The sequence below is a fragment of the Neolamprologus brichardi genome, chromosome 23, assembly GCF_056152115.1.
Source record: "Neolamprologus brichardi isolate AB-2024 chromosome 23, ASM5615211v1, whole genome shotgun sequence".
Classification (NCBI taxonomy): domain Eukaryota; kingdom Metazoa; phylum Chordata; class Actinopteri; order Cichliformes; family Cichlidae; genus Neolamprologus; species Neolamprologus brichardi.
This window is the reverse complement of record NC_142125.1, coordinates 39387760-39411418: the sequence shown is the minus strand read 5'-3', so window position 1 is coordinate 39411418 and position 23659 is coordinate 39387760. Positions and strand designations below refer to the sequence as shown.

Sequence of the window (23659 nt, the reverse complement as noted above, 5' to 3'; positions counted from 1 at the left end):
ACATGCTATATTATGTTTAGGTGGTTAACTTCCTGCTAACTTCTAACTCCGTTAAATTTAATAAATTCTGTTTTCATGGATGCCTGGATGTTAAACTTAATTGTTACACCTGGTAAAGTGGCAACACTGATCATTTTATTAAAGATGAAAGAATTTAGACAGTTTTTAACTCTCAGTGATGCTGCAGTGTTCGTTTGACTTTGGAACCTGAAGCGGAGTTTTGGACCCAGACTACTCTGTGAGGCTCCCGGCTATGGTAGCCGAAATGCTCCGACAATCCATCAAGCAGTGCAGCTTCATAGCTTTGTACTAAAACATTTTTTGACAGATTTTTGAGCAAAGATGGTAGTGCCACATAAAATACCGCATAAAATCAGTTCAAGGTCAGTAAGCACAACCAGAATTCATTCATAAGGTGCACCGGATTATAAGGTATGCTGTCGATCTTTGAGAAAACTAAAGGATTTTAAGTGTGCCTTATAGTGCGGGAAATAAGGTAGATGACAGTATTCCAAGAATAATGTAGTTTAATAATGTATCTTTTAAAAACACTGTAACACATGAGTCTTTAATAAAAGTGAGTCCATTAATGTTGATCAAATACTGATTAGCACTTGTTTAGATTTAGATTAGATTGCCTGTATGGATTCATTTCCTTTAACCTGCTCCATTATTGTGTGCACATTTAACCCAGTTTATACTGTCATGGCTGTGTGCAGGCAGGCAGGGAGGAAGGACCCAAAAGGCAGGACTCACTGAGGCAAAGTTGAACTCAAAATAAACAGCTTTATTGCAGGCTGCAGACTGAACAAAAGACTAACTATACTGGGGGGAAAATAAACTAACAGGCAGGCATAACGGGTAACGGAACACACAGTGAAATCTGAGGGTGAGCAGACGTTAACGACGCGACACTGACACAGAGAAACACAGGGCTTAAATACACAGATGGCAGTAATCAAGGGATGAGAGACAGGAGGGGAACACACCTGGGAGAAATCACAGCTGACGAGACAGGGGAAACGTAAACTGAGTACACTCACTAAAGACACAGACCTTCACAATAAAACAGGAAACTCAGACACAGGGAACCAGACAAGACGCTGAACTGAACAGACAGATTCACAAACAGATGGGGTGACACCATAGACAGAGATACAGACGCAGACTCAGAGGCAGACCGAAGAGAACTCAAACAATAATCATAATAATAAACTAGAAAATGATAATAATAAACCGACCCAGGACCATGACATATACAGTCAGTGTAAACAAACGAGGGGTCCTAAACACACTGTTTCATCTCATCACTGAGGCTGGATAATGATTTTTTTTTTCCTGTTGTCTCAGAGGTTCTGGGATGTTGCAGGCCAGCTCACTACAGCTGCTGCTGATGTTGCTGCTGTTCCTGAGTGATCTGCAAACGAAGCTCCTCCTCCTCTGTTAAAATAAGCATAGACGACAGGTCAGAGGGAGAATCAGCTCAGTTCAGTTTTGTCAGTACAGCACCAAATCACAACAACAGTTGCTGCGAGACACTTTATATTTTTAAGACCCTACAGTAATCCAAAGAAACAGAAAACCCCAACAATCATATGGCCCCCTATGAGTAAGAGCTTTGGTGACAGTGAGAAGGAAAAACTCTGTTTTAACAGGAAAAAACCTCCAGCTCAGGGAGAAGTGGTCATCTGCCCCGACCGGTTGGTGTGAGAGGAGGCAAACAGGACAAAACACATCCTGTGTCTTCACATCACAATCATCTCTCAACATTTCTGGCAAAATCTGCCATTACTAAGACCCTGGCTTTGATGTGGTGCTGTCAGCTAAACAAGGATGAGCCAGAATCAAACTTCATCTGCTTTCCAATCAACAAACTCTAAAACCTGAACAGATAGTGTAGGTGTCACTCAGATTTAAAAAAAAGAAAAAAGAAATTAAACCCAGACCACCCAGTCACAAAAAAGGTCATTTCTGCAACATGTGATGATTTCTGACCATGTAGTAAAAGATACACAATGAGCATATGAGCTAGCGTAAGCTGCAGAAAACCTAGCTGCATCCAGGTTATTTAATTTTGTTTACCAAAATAAACTTTAATATATAACACTATAATTTTAATAATATAATACCAAATATGGCATTAAGTTGTTTAGGAAGAGTGGGGAAGTTTTAGGAGTGATGGCGGTGAGAGAGAGAGATAATTTTGAGATGTGAGACATTTGTGACGTTTAGCGTTTTTGGAATGTGTAGTTAGTGTGTTGTGTTGTGTAGTTATTGTGTCTTGTAGTGGATAGTTTTGTTTTGTGTGTCAGAACAATAAGGCGACTGCTGAATGTCACAGCTGCTGCCAAAAAGCCACCAAAGCCAGAGTTAATAAAATGTAATAAATAACATTATATGAACTTCTGCTAATGATGTATTAATAAAAATAAATAAATAAAACTTGCAAAGCAAAACTGAACAGTGACTTTATATTAATATCAAACAGTTGTCTTTTGACTAAAATGTACAAATTAAACAGCTTCTGATCCATCAACACACTTGTTATGAAATATATTTGCATATTTACATAACCAGAAAAATGTATGTATAATATGTTGTTACTTACCTAATACACACAAACGCACACTTGGTAAATCTCCCACATTTATTCCATCTTCATCGGTAACCTCTGGTCTGTATCGTCCTGACTTGTCTTTGGTGAGTTGTGTCAGCTTTAGTGATCCAGTTGAATCAACATCATCATTTTTCCCTGAGATCACCTGTTTCAGTCTGCGATAAAAGATTATTCTTGTGTCCTTGATCCATTTCAGTTTATCTGATTCCTTTAACTCATATCTAAGTGGCACAGTGAAGCTTGATCCAGTTGCAGCGTACACACAATCATCCTGAGAGCCTGAAAGATAAAGAAATAAAGAGGAATTTCATGAAAAATTAAGAATAGTCATGCTAGAAAAGCTCTCAACAGCCACGTGTCAGTTCATCAAATCTGAAGGAAATTATTATTTTTAATTATTACATTTTTTTATCTTTAAAAAGGTGAATGAAAACCTGGTGTCAAGACAAGACAAATATGCAAAAAACATTTTTCAGTTGCTGAACTACGGCCCACAGGCAATGCTGCGGTGGTATACACACAACCACAGGAATCCAGACGCCACTTGGATCAGCTTCAGAATAAAACAACAGGAGTTGAAATGTATTTCATTTGGAGATGAGTGAAATAAAAATGGACAGGTGATAGCACATGATACTTACTGGGCGTGAAGCAGTTTTGTATAACAGGGTCACTGATGGCAAAGCTGATGGGGTTAGAAACACGGCAAAGCAAAGGGGTGTTTACCACATCTTCAGCTCTTTTTATTAGTATCTCCCCTGTTTCTTCCAACTGTGTCTCCGCACTAGTCCATTCAAATCTCACAGCGTTGTCTTTCTGTGGAAGAAAATATGAACAACAGTCTTTTCCATCTCTTTCCCTCACACTCTGCTTTTCCTTTTTCATGCTTTTTATAATCTGTGTAAATATTGTCACTTCTTCCCCTCATTACAAAAAGAAAGAAATGGTAGTTTGACAACCAAAATTCATAACCACATCTAAGTGCCTTCATCAGCACCAGAGTTAAATCTCTACCAGGATAATGAAGTCTCTATAAACAGATGTTTAGAGGACTTTGAGTCCATTTCAAATGCTCCAATTATCAAGGCGAGTAAAAGAGAGTGGTTCCTCACAGAAGCACAAACTCAGCTAAAACATTAAACAGAGATCAGTTTTAAGTAACATATGTGTAGTATGAAGAAACGCCAATCCAAACCTTGTGGATACAGCAGTTTCTGTGTGAATGTTCTTAGGATCTGATGATTTACATACTGACTCTGTGTGTCTGAACTCAGAAAATACAACAAAAAATAAAGAAACATGAGTAAAAGTATTGCTGACAATAGAGCTAGTGGTTTCACAGACGTTTTTAAGCACATTTTAGTGTCTTTATCAGTAAGTGGAGTTGAATCTTCTGGTGAATCAAGATGTCTAAACTATTTTATAACCTCCTCATATAAAACAGAATAGCTGCTCACAGCAGCTCAGCGAGGCTGAAATAACGAAAACTTTGTCTCCAAACTCACAAATATTGGTTCAACTCTTTGAAAAATATTCTGACCTGAAACCTGAAATGTAAATGAAACAAAGTCATAGTTGTCCTCACCTGACCAGCATTGCAAGTAAAGCTGACTGAGTCAGAGTCTGTACACGTCATCGTCACGCTGGGCTTCTGCACACGGTCTGAGTTAATAAAATGTAATAAATAACATTATATGAACTTCTGCTAATGATGTATTAATAAAAATAAATAAATAAAACTTGCAAAGCAAAACTGAACAGTGACTTTATATTAATATCAAACAGTTGTCTTTTGACTAAAATGTACAAATTAAACAGCTTCTGATCCATCAACACACTTGTTATGAAATATATTTGCATATTTACATAACCAGAAAAATGTATGTATAATGTGTTGTTACTTACCTAATACACACAAACGCACACTTGGTAAATCTCCCACATTTATTCCATCTTCATCGGTAACCTCTGGTCTGTATCGTCCTGACTTGTCTTTGGTGAGTTGTGTCAGCTTTAGTGATCCAGTTGAATCAACATCATCATTTTTCCCTGAGATCACCTGTTTCAGTCTGCGATAAAAGATTATTCTTGTGTCCTTGATCCATTTCAGTTTATCTGATTCCTTTAACTCATATCTAAGTGGCACAGTTAAGCTTGATCCAGTTGCAGCGTACACACAATCATCCTGAGAGCCTGAAAGATAAAGAAATAAAGAGGAATTTCATGAAAAAAATCCCCAAAAGTTGGTTCTGTTCATCTGGACGTAGCATTTTGTTTGGGAGAAATGTTTCGTCATATAAGTGACTTCTTCAGTCTCAGCTGACTGCAGGTTTTCCCAACCAGAAAGCTCCAGCCGATCCAGGAGAGAAGGACAACCGCTGCCTAAGTGAAAACCTGTAGTGATCCCGTACGTGTCAGGAGTATCAGAGCAGTTGAGATGCATTTTTTCTAAACACCGAGTCTCTGTGGCCTTTAAACCACAAAACACGCTGCGCCAAAAATTGGTCCACCCCAAGGATCAGGTCCCCCGACACAAACAGAGTAACATAGTGTACGCTGTTACGTTCCAGGAGGATTGCCAGGATTTATATTATATTTATCGGGAAAACCAAACAACCTCTGGCGAAGCGGATGGTACAGCACAGAAGAGCCACCTCATCAAGCCAGGACTCTGCAGTCTATTTACACCTACAGGTCAGTGGACACTCTTTCAAGGATGAGGATGTAACATCCTGGACAGGGAGCAACGCTGGTTTGAGCGCGGAGTCAAGCCATTTACGTGAAAAGGGAAAGACCATCTCTGAATCGAGGAGGGGGCCCAAGGGTACATCTTTCGCCATCTTACAATGCTGTGATTGCAGCCATTCCCCAACTCTCTGTGGATGGTACTCATGGCCATTGATCAGTGGTTGTTGATCAGTGGTCATGAGAATTTGCATATTAATTCGTATCAAGATGGCAGCGTGGACACACACAGCGGCTGCTCTCTCTCCCGACAAAACAGTATCCCCGTGGTTTTTTTGCTCTTTTTCTTGTTTTACACAACGTTCATACAGTTGCATGCTCCTTTTTCAAAATCAAGAGAAGCAAATCCACGAACTTTTCAATCATGGAAGAGCTACGAATTACACTGAGGAACAGGTGGTTCGAGAGGAAACAGAAGAGAGGTAAGCGCGGAGGCATCCGGAGTAGGTACTTTTCATATACTTTTCATCAAGTTTGCAGATGACACAACTGTGGCAGGTCACATCAGCAACAGTGATGACACCTACTACAGGAGTGAAGTTATCCATCTGGCCGAGTGGTGCAGCAACAACAACCTCTCCTTGAATGTGGAGAAGACTAAGGAGATCATCATAGACTTCAGGAGAACTCACTCTCTGCACACCCCACTAACCATTAATGGTGCTGCTGTGGAGAGTGTAAGCAGCACCAAGTTCCTGGGTGCGCACATCTCAGAAGATCTCTCCTGGTCAAAAAACACTGCGTCACAGGTCAGCAAAGCCCAACAGTGAGTCTACTTCCTCTGCAAACTGAGGAGAGCAAGAGCCTCAACCCCCATTATGAGCACCTTCTACAGAGGCACAGTTGAGAGTATCGTCACCAGCTGCATCACTGTGTGGTATGGCTCTTGCCGAAGCAAGCGGAGAGGATCATTGGTACTTCTCTTCTCTTCCCTCCCTCCAGAACATCTACTGCACCTGCCTCATCCGGAAAGCCCTCTGCATTACAGGTGACTCCACTCAACCGTCCAACAGCTTCTTCAGTTTTCTGCCATCAAGAAAGAGACTGAAGAGCCTCCAGGCTAGAACGAGCAGACTGAGAGAGAGAGCTTCGCCCGTCAGGCTGTCAGGATGCTGAATTCTCTCCCTGCTCTCACACACATGAACTCCAGACCTGCATTCACCTCTCCCCTCTGAACCCCCCCATTCCCCAGACATACAAAACTCTGAACCTCCCCCATCACCTGTTCACTGACTGCCCCACCCCCACTTGTACATGAACTTGTCCACAATCACTACGATTGTGTTGGACACCGCTGTTTATATAGTTGTGTAGTATTGAATTGTATAAAAGATGTTTTAGTGTACACTGAGGGCCATGGGGGCACATATTTACAGCTGACTTTGACTTGACTTTGACTTTGATTAATGATCAAGGAACTGACCTCACAGCCCATTGTTCATTCAGTGGTGCTAGTTTCAGTTATTATGCAACTTTACTGCTTATAAGGTTGGTGAAACCTGCAGTAATCATGTCATGGTCTGGGTAAGTGCGGAGTTTTTCCACTCTGCTGGGCTCCACCTTCAGGCGGAAACTCCAATCAGCCTTCACACTTGACTGCACCTGAAGTCACCGGCATTTAAGACCAGCACTCCCAACAGACCTCTGCCAGACCTTCAGCTAACTCGCATTAGTGCTAGGCCGCAAGCTCTCGTGAGATACCGTAACTTTTTTATTTCTACTCACAGTCTTTTATCCGCCTGATCATCCGGCTTCACAAGTTGGAACGATACGCATCTCTGCCTGGATGCTGGTTTTCAGCTATCTAGTTTCACTCCCTTCATCGTGGCACCTCTCCTGCCTGCCTCCCTGCCAGGACTGTTGGACTCTCTCTGGACCACTACTCACCCGGACCCTTTGGACACTCTCCTCCCTAGTCCCCCTTAGCCTGCAACGCGTAAGCCATTACCATGATAGTTTAATCAACCAGCCGTGATTCACTGGAATTCCACTGACTGTCTATCTCTTCTATTTCCACGTTCGCACCATCAGAAGTGGCAGAGTGTTCAGCCTCACACATCTCACACTCTGGAGAGGACTCACTGTGGTGAGGGGGCGCTGCTCTTGTGGCGACCTGCAGCAGGTGTTTACTGGCGTTTTCTTTTTCTTTTTAACTTTGTTTTAACTCTGTTCTTAACCGTGGTTTTAACTTTTTATGAAGTTTTTTTTACCGACATGGAGATCTTCTACACCTTAGTTTTATTGTTGTTGGCAATATTCACCTGGAGTCATTCACTCTCACTGACAATCACTTATACACGCGAGGAACTACTTGGATTACAGTGGTCCTGTTTGTCTATGTACGACTCTTCTAATGCTCGGACAGATGTGATTCTTCGTGAGGTTTTATTTGCCCGGTCAAAGACTAATTTTGGAAAGCCCCGCCGCTTGAGAAAACGCGGAAAGAAAGGCGGCGCGCGTCAGCGTGTAAGAAAACTTGGAGGAAGAATCGTGTTCCTCTTCCTTCTATGATTCTGGCCAATGTCCAATCTCCTAGGAACAAAACGGATGAATTACAAGGAAATGTGCTTCATCTACGGGAATACAGGGAGGCTTGTCTGATGGCGCTTACCGACACGTGGCTGACCGATATGGACAGTGACACTTCACTGCGAATCAGCGGCTTTGGGACCCCTGTCAGATTGGATCGGAACTGTGGAGTAACACGCAAATCTCACGGAGGAGGGGTATGTTTGTATATCAACCAGGGCTGGTGTAATAACTTTACTGTGCGGGAGCGGTTGTGTCTTCCTGACATCGAGCTCCTTTCAGTATCTGTCAGGCCTTTTTACTTACCGAGAGAGTTCCCTCAAATTTTTGTCACTGTTGTTTACATTCATCCTAAAGCTGACGTCAAAGTTGCTGCTGACGCCATTTTTAAAGTGGTACACAATCTGCAGACTCTCTCTCCAGATGCTCCTAATTTTATTCTTGGTGATTTTAACAATTGTAATCCTAAGAAATCACTGAACAATTTCTTTCAATATGTCACTTGTCCTACAAGGAATAACAAAACGCTGGATTTGTGTTATGGACCAATTAAGGGGGCATATAAGTCTGTGGCCGGACCTGTGCTAGGTTCTTCAGATCACAATGTTATTCACCTCCTCCCTGCTTACAGATCTGTGGTTAGGAGGGAGAAGGCCTGTGTGAAGCAGACTAATGTCTGGACAAAAGACAGTTGTGTTGCCCTTCAGGGGTGTTTTGATTGCACTGATTGGTCCTTATTTCAAGAGAGCACTTCTGATTTGGATGAACTCACCGATGTGGTGTGTAGCTACATCTCTTTTTGCAAAGACTCTGTGGTTCCAGTCAGAAATTTAAGACTTTCCCTAATAACAAACCGTGGCTCTCTAAAGATATTAAGGATCTGATTCTTAAAAGGAAAATTGCTTTTAACGAGGGAGACGTTCCCACTATGAGAATATTGAGGAAGGAGGTGAGGGCTGCAATAAAGATTGCCAAGATGAGGTATAGAAATAAGATTGAGGCAGAACTCAGCAGTAACAACCTCAAAAGAGCTTGGCTTGGTATGAAAACAATGGCAGGGCTACAGACGAAAGGTAAAAGTAATATTACCTTAGAGGGGTTTACCTCTGACAAACATCTGGCAGACAGTCTTAACAGTTTTTACCTTCGTTTTGAGAAGTTTGACTGTTCTAGGCAGACCAGCACACTGAGGGAAAAGACTATCACTCCTCCATCAATTTGTATTGATGAGAGGGGGGTAGCTAATCTCTTTAGACACACCAAAAACAAGAGTCCTGGACCTGACAACATCTGTGGACAGGTACTGAGAACTTGTGCTGATCAGCTGAGTGGGATTTTTCACCATATCTTCTCACTTTCTTTAGAGCTACAGACGGTACCTAAGATTTGGAAACATGCTGTCATTTTTCCTGTTGCTAAGGGCAGTTCTCCTAAGGCACTGAAGGATTTTAGGCCTGTGGCTCTGACTTCTTTAGTGATGAAGTCATTTGAGAAGATAATTAAGAAGGAGATTTTAATGCATGTTGAACACCATCTTGACCCCTTCCAGTTCGCCTATAGAGCAGGGAGAGGCGTGGAGGACGCTGCTGTCACACTCCTGCATCTCTTGTATAAGCATCTTGAGGCCCCTCACACCCATGCAAGATTATTATTTGCTGACTTTTCATCGGCATTTAATACAATTCAACCCCTCTTACTTGCTGACAGGCTTTACAATCATTTTAAGCTTGACACTAGTCTGATCGGCTGGGTGACAGACTTTCTGATCAATAGGCCACAATGCGTGAGGGTGAATCATGTATTTTCTGATGTGCTCTCCTCCTCTACTGGATCACCGCAGCGTGCTGCCTCTCTCCCCTTCTGTTCATTCTGTACACAAATGAGTGTTGCAGCAAATTCACGAACAGACACATCCTGAAGTTTGCTGACGACACAGTGATCGTCAGTCTTCTTGTGGGGGACGAGTCTCCCATGGACAGGTTGTAGATGATTTTTTGGATTGGTGTGATGAGTCCTTCCTTTCACTTAATGTGTCAAAAACTAAAGACATGATAATTGATTTCAGGAAGTCCTCTTATAGCTCATCACCTACTATCATTAAAGCTGCCGATATTGAGATAGTTGAGAGTTATAAATATCTAGGTGTGGTACTCGACCATAAACTGTGTTTTGAATCTCATGCTGATGCCACTATTAAAAAAGTTCAACAAAGACTGTTCTTTTTAAGGAAAATAAGATCTTTTAATGTCTCATCTCAGATGTTGTCTTTGTTTTATAGAAGTTTATCGAATCTGTGATGTCCTTTTGTATCGCTGCCTGGTTTGGTAACCTGACGGTGAAGAATAAGAATTGGTTGGGACTTCTGGTAAAAACTGCTAGCAAAATTTCAGGGCGCTGGCAAGATGGACTTTTGGCCATTTACAATAGAAATGTGCTTAGAAAGGCTCATTTTATTATTAATTGTTTGAACCATCCACTTCACAGTGAGTTTGAGTTGTTGCCTTCCGGCCGCCGTTTTAGAGTACCTGTGAGGAGGACTAAAAGACTCCAGGTCTCTTTTATCCCTACTGCGTCCTGTCTCCTTAATGGCAAATAACTGTCCTAGGACTTTCTATCACTATTATTGTCATTATTATTTTATATTATTGTTCTGTTTATTTTTATCCTGCTGCTAAACTAATTTCCGCTTGTGGGACAATAAAGAAATTGAATTGAATTGAATTATAGTGACTCTGTGCACCTCCACCCGGGCTACTGCTCCTTTTTCGCCCCTTCCCAGGATCTGTTCATGGACTCTTGTATCTAGTCATAGCACACAGTTGGAGTTTAATGTTTCATAGTCTTAGACTTCACAGTTAACAGTTCATAGGTTTCTTAGTTCACAGTTCATAGCCTACACATTTTCCCTGCATTGTAATTAAAGCAGTCACTGTAAATAAATCACTGTATTCACATCAGTTTGCCTTCCTTTGTGTCTGCACTTGAGTCCACACACACAGCCTGGTCCTCTCGGTCGTAACAAATCTGAGACTGAAGAACTAACTCGGATGAGTGATGAAACGTTTCTCCCACTGAAAACGCTACATCCAGATGAACAGAATCAACCTTTTGGAATTTTTTAGTTGCTGAACAACTTTAACAATTTCATTTTCTGTGAAGGAAATCAAAGGACATTAGCAGTTACATCTGTCATCTTGTTATGAGGCACAATGTTAATATTTTCATGGAGAATAAGGAAATCTTCATTTTCATGTATCATTCCAACTCCTTGAGTTCATTTGCCGCTCCCATTTCAGCGCCACTACCAAAAAATATCAAAATCAGCCTTTATATTGACTGTAAATTACAACATTTTTGTGGAGTTTTACCCCCAGTAAAGGACCAGTAAAAACTTTTTGGATGTTTTAGTTCAGGAATTATAGCTAAATTCTAGGTTTTTCTGATGGTAAAATGCATTTCCACCGAGAGCCTCAAAAAGAAAAAAAAGAAATATAGAAATAAAACTGCACGATCACTAAATCACATAGAACATCAGGCCAATCACAAGTGACATCTTAAAGAACAATTTAGTTGACAAGTTAAAATGAACTTTTCCTTTAATAAAGCCTGAGGAATTAATAATGAGATTCATTAAATTGTATATGTACCTGTGGAGCCGTTGGCTAAGCAGCAGAGCAGAAACACAGCGGTGAGAATGGAAGAAGACGACATCTTCTTCACTCTTCTCATCACATTCAGGTCCAAACAGTTACTCAGTCCAAATCAGGGGTACATGAATATCCATCCCACATAATAGGCCTTCTAATGACATGAAAAAAATACAACAGAACAAAAGAAAAATGAACAAAAAACATGAAACACAAACAAAAACAGCTGGAAACAAAGCAGAAAGCTGGCAAATGTCCAGCCACCTGTCTAGCATATTCTTAAGTTTCCCTTTTGGTTATCAATAAAATATATTCCAACAGGAATATTGCCTCAATTTCTGGCTATGCAGAGTGAGGATGACGTCACCGAACGCAGCAAACAGAAAGTGAAAGTAAAAAACAAAGAGAACAATAGACCAGACTGTGGTTAGAGCTGAAAATGTCTCTTGTATTTAATATTATTTAATATTATTTAAAGGAAGGAATTTACTGTGCAGCTCTCTCGCTCTCTCTCTCTTTCCGCTGTTATAAGTCAGCCCAGCTCACCCACTCTCTCTTTAGCGCCCCTTTATCAAAACGATCATGGACACTGACCGCGTTCGTCTTCGGGGTTCACAGCACACATAACGTTGATGGATTTGCATCGATTTCTTACTATCAGTAAGGCTATCAGACAGCAGATGATGATTAATAAAGTCCCTGTGATCCATAAAAGAATCATAAAGTAAAAAGATGATGACGATAAACGTGAATCTACATACCAATCAGATGGTGTGTTCTAAATTAGGGAGGAGGCGGTGTTATCCTGGGAACTGTGATCATGAAACCTGAAGCGACTGCGGACCCGATCCGCCCCCGGAACCGGTCATTTCCAGGATCTGTTTGGGATCATCGTGGTGGCGTGTTTTCAAAATAATCCTTGTGAAAGAAGCGGTGTGATCCTGGCAACTATTGATTATTGATTACATATTCCACCGCGGATTCCTCGTTTTCCACTGATAGCAGTTTATTAACCTGGCAGCAGGTCATGTCATACATGCCGTCTAAAGACAAAAACACAAAACATGCTGGTTATAAAGAATAAAAACGGAAGTAAGTGAATAAAAGTCACATGATTTGACTTGTGAATAGATGATTGTAGCTAATTCTGCTTATAAAAAATTATAAGACGAATAAGGGGAAGTAGAGTAACAAGGTCTCAATTGTCTAAGGTTTTAATCAAAAATTAGATTTTTGCTGCTTTTTGTATGATTTTTTTTTTTTCAAAGTTCTCACCAGCCTTGTTCATCTTTTTTCTGCCAATATTGAAAGTTGTGGATTAAAAGCGCATCGCCCATCACTGTACTGTGGGTACTGTAGGTTTCACTGACTTCACAGCCTACAATCTGCTTGTTGGTGCTGCTGAGGACTTTAAAGGTTTTGGGAGTTTGACGTGTCATCAGGTTTGTTTCAGTCCAGGCAGCAGCAGTCAAGTGTCCAAACTGGCGCAAAATACGCCAAAGCCTCAATTAGTAGTGGTCAGGTTACTTGGGTGTCTCCTACCAGTGTTTTAGAAACTGTGAATAACGGGTTTAAAGACTCTAACTTGGCCTGAGTCTGGCAGCCTTGTTGTCAAATCTGATAGATATGTTCATTAAATTCTCTAAACCAGGGATGTCAAACGTAAGGCCCGCGGCTATAATCGGCCGACAAAAAACTCCAATCTGGCCCCACTGCGCTGGATAGGTTTGGGAATTGTGAAGGAGGGCATACATTTTGGACTTTTAACTGAATTTTCATACAGCTACCAGAACCGCTTTTCCGTAATTTTACTTTACTTATTATTCATGCGCATTCATGTTCATGCCAAGCCAGGAAGAACCCTGCCCATGATACAAAATTAGTTTGCTCCAAACTTTCCACTTTGTCCTTCACTTGAGTCCTCAGTGTGAACCTTGATATGTGGTAACATATTAAGTCTGTTTTTTTTAACATATGAACAGATTATTTTTTGTTTTACAATTTAGATTTTATGATCTACTTACATGTGCAAAATCTTCTTTGTGATTTGTTCATCATATGAGTTGTGTTGGCCAACCTAAACATCCACCCTGTTGCTGCTTTGCACAGTATCGCAGTGGACACACAGCAATAGGAAGTGCATCATTTTCACATCAAAAAAATTCTAGAAATGAAAAGCGGGGATTTATTCTGTAAAATATTTTTAGTTTCAATACATTTCAGTGCATTCAAATAATTTACTAATAATTTACAAGACTGTCTGATTTTGTACAGATTTTGGCACTCTTAAAATAAATAAATAAGTAAAAATAAAACTCACACCCATGTGGCTCCTTCAGACAAATCAGTGTAAATTTCATCTTTTTGTAACTGAGTCTGTGTTGACTAATATGGTATTCAAACTGCATTTGTATCAGATTTATATCAGTGTAACTCTGTGTGTACTGTTTGCTCAAAGTCACCGTGATCACACACATCATGGCTCTCTGCAGAAACACCCACATGGATGATGGTGTCAGTGAAAACCTGGTTCTTTCTCCATCAAGCAGATTCTGATTCATTCCTTCAATTTTGTTTAAATTGTAAAGTGGTTTTTTTTCTACTTTTACTTTTCTGTTTTTCATCTTCTTCCCCATTTATTTTTATTTATGGTAATTGGTTGGTTATTTCTGATGTTCTGAAACATGAACAGTGATACTCTGTCAGTATTTGCAGATGTCCACAAGGTGGCACCATTCCATACACATATACATGGTACAAATGCTTATCCTTATGGTACTATTACGGTAATAATGAAGGAAATATCAGTTTATTTAAATATAGTGTGGCAGAACTGGCTCTCTGTTTAAAATAAATTAAATCTCTGATCCTATGATTATTACCCAGTAGGCAACCACAGCTTAGATCCGTAATTTTACCCACTTATTATTCATTGATCATGCCAAGCCAGGAAGAACCCTGCCCATGATACAAAACTAGTTTGCTGGGTATCTGAGTCTTAGAACTGAAGACTCCTACCCAGTTCTAAGTGCTTCTCAGTCCTTTGGATTTTAAATTAATCCTCCTCTTATGTCGCGGGTCAGACTGACCTAGAACAGAAGAGATGTCACATGTCATCTGCATCACTACAGAAAACGAAAAAAATCTAAATTATAAAAGAAAATTGTAAAATAATCAATGCCAGTGTTTCTGACACTTCTGGATGAGTAAGTTTGCCCAGGTTAAAATTAACCCAGGAGCATAATTGGTGTTCCTGGAAACCAACATAACAGGAGGGTTAATTATTATTATTATTAACATATTATAGGCATCCTGCACAGATCACATGACTTCATCACTAAGGCCAGATGGTGATGATAATGTTATTTTCTGTTGTCTCTCTTCAAATCACAGTGTGCCCAGGTGCCAGGTTGTGGGACGCTGCTGTTTTCAGCCTCTTTATTGGTGTTCACAGCTGGCTGCTGCTGGTAGCGATGCTCATAATAACGAGGCTTTTCCTGTTCTTGATCAGTCCGCTGAAAATAAAGCTCCCCCAAATCTATTAAAATAAGGACAGATGAAAGATCAGACCTGGAGAATCACCGGTCATCTCCTAATGTTTTCAGACAGGATTGTGTCAGTGACACAAGGATAAATAGAAAGAATTAGATCTCCTACTTAAGAGATTTTAGACATTCTTATCACAAAATGCATTTGAATTATTTGCAATTATTCAAAAAAAAGTTTTAAATGTGTTTGACGTACTACAAATATAAGTAATTTAAGCAAAACAACAAGTATAGTGACCCTCGACGGGGTTAGACACTTTGCAAGAGAAGCGAGCATTTAGCACATCTTTGGCTCTCGTCAGCATCATCTCTTTTTCTGCCAACTTTTTATCATCCATAAACCATTTGATCGTAAAGTTGTTCTCATTCTGTGCAAGAAAATATAATTTCTGGATTAGTTGAAAGTTTAGACTTAAAGAATAACATCAAAAATCCAGTAAAAATAAAAGACTTGTAATAGAAGGGTTTGAGTGTTCTGTTATCCATAGATTTGTGGATAATGTGTGTATGTGTGCACATGTGTGTGAGAATTTTTTTTTTCCAGTGCAAGGTTCAGCAAACAATTTCTCAGGGCTTTTTTTTTTGTTGAAAAAATATAAATATGTATGAGTTTTTATTTGGAGGGGACTTTAGGCAATAAACTCAACATTAAAAATTAACAAAAATGAGTGAAAACATTAATAACTGCAGAATTAATCTTTTGAAGACATGATCGACTAATGCTATGAGCTTAACTAGAAAAGAGAATAATTGCCCAAAGCAGCCAGTGCAAAACATCAGTTAATCTTTTCTTACACTTTTCCAGTTTATATAATAAAATAATAAATACATACAAACCCAAACCTTGCTGTTTCAGCAGCATCGTACAGTCAACACAGTTCAACTCATGCTTGGTTTCAGTGGAGAAGTGAAGACCTTTGTCCACAGAGTTTTCAGCAGCTTAATTATGAGTCAGTTATTTGAAGAACTCTCTATACGAAATATAAATAAAACATGAAATATTGTCCTCACCTGACAAACACAAGTAAAACTGACATTTGTCTTATCAACTGTACACGTCATCATCCCAGTGGGCGTCTGCACACAGTCTGAGTAAAGAAAATGTGATCATGTCAACATTATAAGAGGTAATCTTGATAATACATTAAAAATAATAATAATGCTGTATGGGAAAGCTAGACAGTAACTTTAGTACATTAATAAACCAGCAGTTTTCTGTGGGTTAAATGTGTGACTAACATAGAAACAGACAGAACATTTGCTATAAAGTACATTTTGTCATGGTCCTGAGTCTGTGGACTCAGTGTTTTTCTGTTTGTATTAGTTATCTTTGATTTCATGATGTGTTTTGATTCTCTTGGGTTTGATTTCTGTCGCTAGTATTCCTAACTCCCAATGTCCTTGGCATTTCTTGTGTTCTCCTTCTTAGGTCGTGGTTCTGTGTTACTTCTGTTAGTATACAGTCATTTCTGTCAGTGTGTCTCTTGTTCTGTCACTGTATCCCCTAGTTTAGTCCACGTCTGTTCAGTTTCCTGTTTTACTTTGAAAGTCTGTGTACTATGTCAATGTGTTGAGTTTTGCCTTCCCTTGTCTTGTCATGTCTGATGAGTCCCAGCTGTGCTCTCCTCCTGTTTCACATTCCCTAATCACCTCAGTATGTATTTAAGCCCTGTGTTTTTTCCCTGCCAGTTGTTGCGTCCTCCAAGTTTGTTGTGTGTGTATTCATTGTCGTCTACCTTCAGCATCTCCAGTCTAGTTAGTTTAAGTTGTTGTTTATGTATCGGCAAGGGTGACTCACCAGCAAATAAAGCTGTCGTTTAAGTTAATGTTTTGTCTCCGAGTCCTGCACGTGGGTCCAGCCACTGACAGCCACACAACTCATCGTGACACATTTGTATTACCAGAATGAATGTATGTATAATGTGTTGTTACTTACCTGATACACACAAATGCACACTCTGTAAATTTCCCCCCACATTTATTCCCTCTGTGCTGTGAACCTCTGGTCTGTATCGTCCTGACTCGTCTTTGCTCAGTTGAATCAGCATCATCATTTTTCTCTGTGATCACCTTTTTCTGTCTGCGATGAAAGATTACCCTTGCGTCCTTGAACCATCTCAGGCTCTCTGATGCCTTTAAACAGTGAAGTTTGATCCTGTTGCAGCGTACACACAATCCTCCTGAGAGCCTTTGAAACAGAAAGATAAAGAAAGAGATTAGCCATGTTAGAAAGGCTCTGAACGATTGTATGTCAATTTATAACATTTGAAGGACATTGTGTTATTTATACTAAATTCAGGGCTGTACCTAAACTTTGTTCCATCTACAGACCTCTTACAAATTGTCACGGTCTGGCTGGCAGACTGTGGGGGGTGTAGGGAAGGAGGACCCAGACGCGGTGCTCTATGTACAAGCAGTGCGTTTATTTACAGTGATGGACAGACATGACAATAAATCCCGTGCTCTCCCGACTCCCGTGACGTGTCCTCTTCCCAGTGCTAGTGCTCCTGTCTCCGCTTCTCCGTGATGAGCACCCCTGTGCTCGCTGTCCTCTCGTCTCCCCGTAACACCTGGGGACATAAGAGAGAGGAAGCCGTCAGACACACAATAGTGCAGCAGACACAAACTAGGAACTGGTTGAGAGACTGATGTGAAGCCACGCAATGATCCAGCGTCGGCGAGAGCTCCACCACACTCTCATGTAGCTCCTCCGACAGGCCTGATCAGCTGCAGGTGCGTCGAGGTCTTCAGGTGTGGCCAATCACCTGCCAGGGCCATACCCACACACCTACATGCAGGGAGAACGAGGGACAGCAATACAAAATACATACATTATAATATTAGTCCATAACTGCTCAGGGTCCCTGGGTCGCTCAGAGTGTCAGAGACTAACATTTAATTTCTGTGTTCATGAGCAACGCTGCTTTGCAAAGGTGTCCACATTGCATAGCTCGAGTTAGTACACAGCATGTAAACACATTTTCTGCATGTACAAATTTCTTTGTGAGAATTTTCAAAATCTCCATTGAGATGTTATATAGTGTCTTAATTTGATAAATCATTGACAATCAGCTGATATTTCACAATCTTCTCGATAATGTCGACTACTTTAGAAGCTGACTACTTTTAGATTGACTCATCATGACATTGCTAAGAAAACAAATATACTGTGAGTGTGCAGGTATGGTTTTGAAGAGAAGAGGCCTCGTCTGCTCTCATAGATAAAGAACAAAGCAAATGTGACACTTAGAACAAAGACTTGCTTCAGCAAATGATATATATAAATATAATCTGTGATTATATAGTCAGAGATGTTGAAGAGGTAAGCAAGAACTGTCCTAATTTGGGTGATTATTAATAATTTAGACATAAAACATAAATGTATGTTTTTCCAAAATGACTTCTTCTTAAAATCTGATAATACAAACTGATTTTTGTTGTTGCCACTACAGGGTCCTTTTCGTTTTTTCTTTCACTGTCAGAGGAAAGTAAATTAAATTAAATTGCATAAGAAAATTAATATCCCATCATTATTTTGTAAAATTAAACGTGTATTTTATTTCAAATAAGTGAGAAACACTTCTGTGAGTGTCGTGTGGCAAATAAGGTTTGCATTGTTAATTTCAGGAGATTCGGGGTGTCCCATGAAGCAAGATTAATGGGTTATTGAGATGAGCTGAACCTGAGTCAGAGCTCAAACTCTGCATCATGTTGTCACTGAAATGTGTAAGTACTCCTGTTTGGATGTCTATGCAGAAAATGTTCTCTGTTGTTGTTTTTTAATTACAGCCCAAATCTGCTGACAGGTCTTTTTAAATATTGCTTGAACTGCAACTATAAAAAGATGTAAGTGCTTTTTATGCAATTTTTGCAAAGATATGTGTGGAAGGAAACCGTGACCTAGGTGTAACCCATATCAACCACTCCCTGTCACATGACCCACGTCAGCTGATTTGAGGTCACTCTTCTGATTGGCTCCTTCCACGTCGCGGCAACTCTGAAAACCGGCTGTGGAGGGATGCTTCCGGGTTCGACTCCTGCTGTGGCTGTAAGCTTATGGCGTTTAGGACGGCGTTAGGAAACAAGGCGTTTTCTCCCCTCAATTCATCTATAAACTCATTTCACCTCAGCGGTAAGTGTCCTTCATATCTACCAAAAACAACCTTTTGGTTGTCAGTAAGCAGTCGATCGTTTTCGCGATTAAAAAATGACTTTGTTCGGCGGCGTTCCCACCGCGAGCAGAACTCCAGTTCAAAAACCGCTGTTTTTGAACTCTTTTATTTACTTAAGCACTTTAATGGGCTTACTTTGGAACAAAGTGAGATTGAATGATTATTGTTATGTGTTGCCTTGAATCCGGCTATGCTGTCTGTTAGACAGTTGTTTTTCTTTATTGTTGTTTTTGTATGTGGTTGTAGCGAACGCTACAAACTGATGGCATAAGATGTAAGTACAAGTCCTCTGGTTTGATATGCAAAAAAAATATTGCACTAACTTATGTGATTGCAGTTGTACAGGGATTTAAGAAAAAATATCCTTATTGAGGTTATCATAATTCATGCATGACAGGGTTAAATAACAATAATTACAATGACACACGTCATACATCTACAGTAACATTAAACGACCAGTGGGTGGCAGGGACACATCAGTGCCCAGTGTTGTGGTTTATGTGCAATTATACCATCAACACTGACACAAATACAAGCACACAGCCTTTGAATAGCTGTCCACTGTAGTGACCAGTATGTGTGCAAAGGGCTAAACGTGGCTTCTGACTTTCCTGTGCAATTCTTCATCACTACAGAGTTCTGCACATAATCTGAGATCGTATTATATCTATATAATGTTTATACATTAATATTATATTATATGAAGAATTGCTGATGATGCATTAAATAAAGACTGATGACAAAGGTGTAACACTTTTTTTAATGAGTAGATTAAAAATCAAAAACATAAAAATATAAAATACATTCATGTTCACATTGATGCCATATATGTTATTATATATATGTTATATAAATTCAAAGAGAAATGTGATGTTTATTGTATAACCACAATAAATCTACTCTGTTGTTAGCTACCCACAACAAATAAACATATGGTCATATTTTCTTTTTCTAATTTTCCATATTCATTGAAACAAAGTTTCCCAAGTTGTTTGTCTTTAGGCTTGTTGGTTTGGATATGCCGTGTCCTTCACTTTTCTGTGTGAAAAGACTTTCTCATCATTGTGTTTCCATTTTAAGGTCAATTTTTTTCCCAGCTTGGTTTCAGAGAAACAATAAAGATACTGCCTGTTGCACCATACAGGTCAAAAACATCTCGGGAATCTTTGAATCAGACAGAAAGAAAAAAAACATAAAAAGATTACATCAGTCATGCTACATGAGCCTTCAACGGTCGCTCTAACAGCCAAGATGAACTTGGCTGGAAGAAAAAAAAAATGAAAGACTGAAAAACAAAACAGTCTGAATGTTGAATAATGATTACATTATATCCTGTTGTCTACGTCCAGACCACAGTCTGCACAGAAGTCAGGCTCCGGGACGCTACCAACCAGCTGCTTATGATGATGATGATGATGCTTCTTCAATGGAAGCTCAACTTTGTCTTTTAACACAAGATTACACGTCAGACTTGCAGAATTACAACCATCTCTCACTACTTAAGGTAAAAAGCAAAGCCTGCTATGAATAACATCATAGATTTGATAGTATTGGGTCAGCTAAACAAGGACACATGCAAAAACATGGAATCTGAATTAGAGAAACATAGTGCAGAGAATGGACACTGTGGTGGTGTTTGCGGGGTTTGTGAATTTGGATTGCTTTGCGTCACTGATGTTAAATACGAGCCACAAAAGGCTCATCAACTGCGAAGAGCTGGTTATAGCCCCTGGAGGTTGGGGAGAGGGGGTGCCGTTTAAATGGAGCAATGAAAACTCTCCAGAAAGACACTTATTCATTCAATAGTTCACATAAGTGTCACTGTTTAACCCCCCAAAAACAAAGAAAGAGAGAACTGAGGATTTACACTAAACGTTTGTTTAATAGATGTTAAATTAAATGGTCATTGATAGTTTTTGTTTCCGTCGTTGTGTTTATATATTTCTACAGAGTAAAAAATATAGTGTAAACTATCCATTCATTCATCTGTCTTCTTCAGCTTATCCAGCAGCCCAGACCTCCCTCTCCACGGCCACCTCCTCCTGCTTATCCGACGGAACAACAAGGCATTCCCAGGTCAGGGGAAAGATATGATCTCTCCAGCGTGTTCTGGGTCTACCCCGAGGCCTCCTCCCAGTTTGATAGTATTGGGACATATTGGGACAGATTCCCAAACCAACTCTGTTGGCTCCTTTTGATGTGGAGAAGAAGCAACTCTACTCTGAGCCCCTCCTGGATGGCTAAACTCCTCACCAAAGCTTGTGACCATAGGTGAGAGTACGGACAAAGGGACATCGACCAGTAAGTTGAGAGCTCAGCTCTCTCTTCACCACGATGAATCGGTACAGCGTCTGCATCACTGCAGCTGCAGCACCAATCCATCTGTTGCTCTTCTGCTCCCTTCTCTCCTCATTTGTGAACAAGACCCTGAGATACTTAAAGTCCTCCAGTTGGGGCAGTAAGTCGTCCCTGTCCCGGAGTTGGCACTCCACCCTTTTCCGGCTGAGGACCATGGCCTCAGATTTGGAGCTGCTGATTTTTATTCCTGTCGCTTCACACTGAACTGCAAACTGGCCCAGTGCAAGCTAGAGGCCATCACCCAGTGCACCCTCACTATGTGTTTTGGCATCCCAGGTCTGTCCAGCAACCTCCCCCACCACCTGATCCAACTCATCATCAGTTAAAAGCTCAGCACCTCTCTTCACCTGAGTGTCCAGAACATGCCGCAGCAGAGCTGATGATGCAATTACAAAATAACTCATGGATTTATAGATCATCGACCTGGGGCCTAGGTGTCCTGGTGCCACGTGCACTTATGTGTTGTATGTTCAAAAATGGTGTTTGTTATGGACAGACTGTGGTTTGCACACACCGCCACCCAGCACACACTCCCCTATGACACCTCCTGCAGGTGGTGGGCCTACAGGAGGGTCCACATGTACCGAGTTAAAGAAAGCAGGAGTGACAGGAATTATTAGAAAAGTAGGGTTTTCATTTATTTAACCTCCCAAAATTATATTTACAAAAGTTATAAATGATGATCTCATAGAAAAAGGTCAAAGAAACAAAACTGAACTCAGGCAAAGAACTGCAAACTTAACAAACCAACTGACTGCCCAAACAAATATAACTGACCTAAACATGAAATATCACACAAGGTTATATATAATGGCTGATCAGACCACTATGAGACATGAGGGGTAACTAAACAAAACACAATCATAAACAACAACACACATTCTCCCCTTCAGCAGGAAGTGGTGGTGCGGTCCAATTATCCCTCTTTGCATTTAATGGTTTCAAACCCTGCCCACCACTTTTTGTCTGGCAACTCCCCGTGATCATGGCAGGTAAGAAGTAAAGAAACAAAGGTTTGACAAAAATAAAACTAAGTAATGAACTGGTATGAATACATAAGTAAACTAAATGTGTACGCTTACAAACCGAACAAATGTATCCAAACCAATCAATAAAGTTACTGGAAACTAACGTGTGTTACTGTGTTCAAATGAAGAAATGAAAATGCACAAGAGTTACTGACTTTAGAGTGTGGCCATGGGTTTGGCCATCACAGTAACCCTATCCCAGCCAAGGTGAACTGCTCCCTGGATCTTCTGCTGATAGGGGCTTTTGAACCACTCTTTGTCTGTCCCTCACCCAGGACCACTTTGCCATGGGGGTAAAAGCAAAAGACAACGTAGCCCCTGGGATCCCTGAGAAACCCAAACCCCTCCACCGAGATAATGTAGCGATTCAGCAGGAGGATAGTGTAAACAACCAGCATAAAATATTGCAAGGCCCAAACTATTTCTTTTCTTTGACACAGTAAGTTGTCTAGTAAAATCCAACACCACATGTTCAACCTGCTTTGTGATTATGAGTTTGATCTTAAAGTCTGCATTGGGTTGTGTTTGTAAATAAATTTTAATAAACAATTTGTAGTGCAGTGGCATGAACAATACATATGTTTTTATTAGTGATTTGTTTGTTTTTTATAAACAGCCTTTTTTTTTTAACATCTCACTATGTGCAGTGTAATAATGGAGATTACAATAACACGATATTTTCACATGTCTGTGTTTTCATGCAAAGTGCCACAGGCCGGAGTTTGCTCGTAATAATAATAATAATAATACTAAAATTAAGCATGATAGTAATAATAATCTTACCCTTTATTATGTTTGCTTTTTTCTGGATACAGCAAACAATGACAATGAAGATCACCAACAGAAGAATACCTGACAGTGAAAGAGAGGAATAAAATTGTACTTTATTTGTAATTGTACGCATGTGAAAAATAGTAAATGTGTTTTAGTTCAGCAAAACTGTAACATAACATACCTGCTCCAGTGCACACTAGAATACAGACATCAGTGTCACATACCTCAGGGAAAACTTCAA

The 23659-nt window shown here is 40.1% G+C and overlaps 1 protein-coding gene across 1 annotated transcript in view; it reads right to left on the bottom strand.

The window, feature by feature from the left end:
• The window catches only part of LOC102795931 (T-lymphocyte surface antigen Ly-9-like), an 82472-nt gene that overhangs the window by 33888 nt on the left and 24925 nt on the right, over positions 1–23659 (bottom strand). The window contains exons 2-5 of the mRNA XM_087836072.1: positions 4523–4810; positions 4203–4279; positions 3259–3433; positions 2609–2896 (exon numbers count right to left, since the gene is read on the bottom strand). Of these exons, the coding sequence (XP_087692198.1) occupies positions 2609–2896; positions 3259–3433; positions 4203–4279; positions 4523–4810 (828 nt within the window). The remainder of the gene's footprint in view (positions 1–2608; positions 2897–3258; positions 3434–4202; positions 4280–4522; positions 4811–23659) is intronic.